Source organism: Phaethon lepturus, unplaced genomic scaffold (assembly GCF_000687285.1).
Source record: "Phaethon lepturus isolate BGI_N335 unplaced genomic scaffold, ASM68728v1 scaffold26538, whole genome shotgun sequence".
NCBI classification, from domain to species: domain Eukaryota; kingdom Metazoa; phylum Chordata; class Aves; order Phaethontiformes; family Phaethontidae; genus Phaethon; species Phaethon lepturus.
The window spans coordinates 3,249-5,080 of record NW_010558695.1 but is presented as its reverse complement, the minus strand read 5'-3'; the positions used below and the strand labels follow the sequence as shown (position 1 = coordinate 5,080).

Below are 1,832 nucleotides of genomic sequence, written 5' to 3'. Positions count from 1 at the left end.
CATCAGCAGCTGCCCCATGGCCCTGCCAGGGCCATGACACCCGAGGATGGGGGGGTCACTTACGTAGTAGGCAAGCTTGAGCCCCCCCATGTCAGCGATGTTCTCCCCCAGTGTGTGTTTGCCATTCACCTGCCGAGAGAGGAGAGACATGGGGTGAGCCGAGATGACCCCCCTGCAGACAGACCTCCCCCATCTCTACCCTGGCACTGAGGCTCTGCCTCAGTTTCGCCCACCCAGTGCCCTGAGGCATTTCCTAGCGGAGGTGATGAGTTCTCCGGTCTCAGGTCTGGGCAGAGCAGGGCCATGCTCTCCTGTGGGCACCCAGCCCCAGTGACAGAGCGGTGGGGACCCCCCATGGGGCAGCGTGTGCCCAGGCATTGCCCAGCAGGAGAGGGCCTCTCACCCGCTGGTTGTAGACAGTGAAGTTGTCGTAGAGGTTGACGATACACTGCGCCTTCTTCAAGAACTTGCTGTATGACCTCTCCGTCCACCAGTGCACCAGGTTCCCGTGCCGGTCGTACTGTCCCCCTGCCGAGGCAACCGCCACCACCGGTAGTCCCGAGGGACCCAGTCCTGCCCGGCTGCCCCCAGCTCACCCATCTCCCGCCCTGGCATGAGGTGGGGTGTTGCTCACCCCAGTCGTCATAACCGTGGGTCAGCTCATGCCCAATGATGGTGCCAATCCCGCCATAGTTCAGCGACCTGTTGAGCGGAGGTGAGAGGGTGGAGGGCATGGTGCTGGCAGGAATGGTGGTGACCCCAGGACCTGGCACGCCTACACCCTGCCCTGGCACCCCCCACCCACGCCCCAGCCCCACACTCACTGCGGGAACTCGGGGTCGTAGAGGGTGGGCTGCAGGATGCCAGCGGGGAACACTGGGGACACAGGACAGCATTGCAGTTGTGGGGGGCACCTTGCCCTGTACCCATCCACAGCATCACCCTGCGCCATGCCCCCCGTCCCGCACCCTCCTCACACCCCCCACCCCGGGGCGCTGAGCCCGGGGGCCGGGCAATGCCTCACCCATCTGGTTCTTGTTGGGCAGGTAGTAGGCGTTCAGCGCCTGGGGAGGCAGCAGCCACCTGCAAGGAGAGACAGCGGTGCCAGGCCACAGGAGCACTGGGGGGCATGGAAATGTCACCCCCTTGCATACCTGGGGGGACAAGGGGGCATTCTTTTTTGTCCTGTGCCCTCCTGCCTACACCCATGGGGTGCAACCGGGCATGGGGACAGGGGGCATTGGTGGGGCCATGCTGTGCCCCCTGTGTCCCCCCACAAGGGCAAGGAGATACCCACGCAGACTTGTCCACCTCCTGCCGGATCTTCTTCACCGAGAGCCTGATGCCGAAGGCAATGCTGTTGAGGATGTTCTTGAAGTAGGTCTTCTCATCCACCTCAAACTGGAGGGGCATGGCCACATCAGGGGGGATGCCAACTCCAAATGACAGCCCCAAGAGTGTGAGGAGCAGGGTTGGGGTGTCGTCCCACTCCCATGAGCCTTGGGGATAGAGGGTGTGGGGTTGTGGCTGTGGGCTGGTTGTGTCACGAGTGTGTCCTCATGTCCCAAGTCCCCAGTCCTTGCTGAGGATGGGGCTGAGCTCTGGGGGGTGCGATGGGGAAAAGGGGATATCGTGCCAGACCCCAGGGACAGCGTGGCACTACATGTGTGGCCACAGCCATGTGAGTGGTGGGCACAGCAAGCTACCAGGACGTGGCTTGTTTTGTGGTGGCATGTCCCCATCCCAATCTCCACAGACCCTGAGGCAGATGTGGGAACCAGCTCCTCCCCTCCACATGCCCACGCCCTGCATGGCTCTGGGCCACCCCTTGC

At 63.3% G+C, this 1,832-nt stretch overlaps 1 protein-coding gene across 1 annotated transcript in view; it reads right to left on the bottom strand.

Moving 5' to 3' along the window:
• The window catches only part of ECEL1 (endothelin converting enzyme-like 1), a gene marked incomplete at both ends in the record, with an annotated part of 5,332 nt that overhangs the window by 1,249 nt on the left and 2,251 nt on the right, over positions 1–1,832 (bottom strand). The window contains 6 exons of the mRNA XM_010293153.1: positions 64–129; positions 404–528; positions 635–702; positions 825–876; positions 1,025–1,083; positions 1,298–1,432. Of these exons, the coding sequence (XP_010291455.1) occupies positions 64–129; positions 404–528; positions 635–702; positions 825–876; positions 1,025–1,083; positions 1,298–1,432 (505 nt within the window). The remainder of the gene's footprint in view (positions 1–63; positions 130–403; positions 529–634; positions 703–824; positions 877–1,024; positions 1,084–1,297; positions 1,433–1,832) is intronic.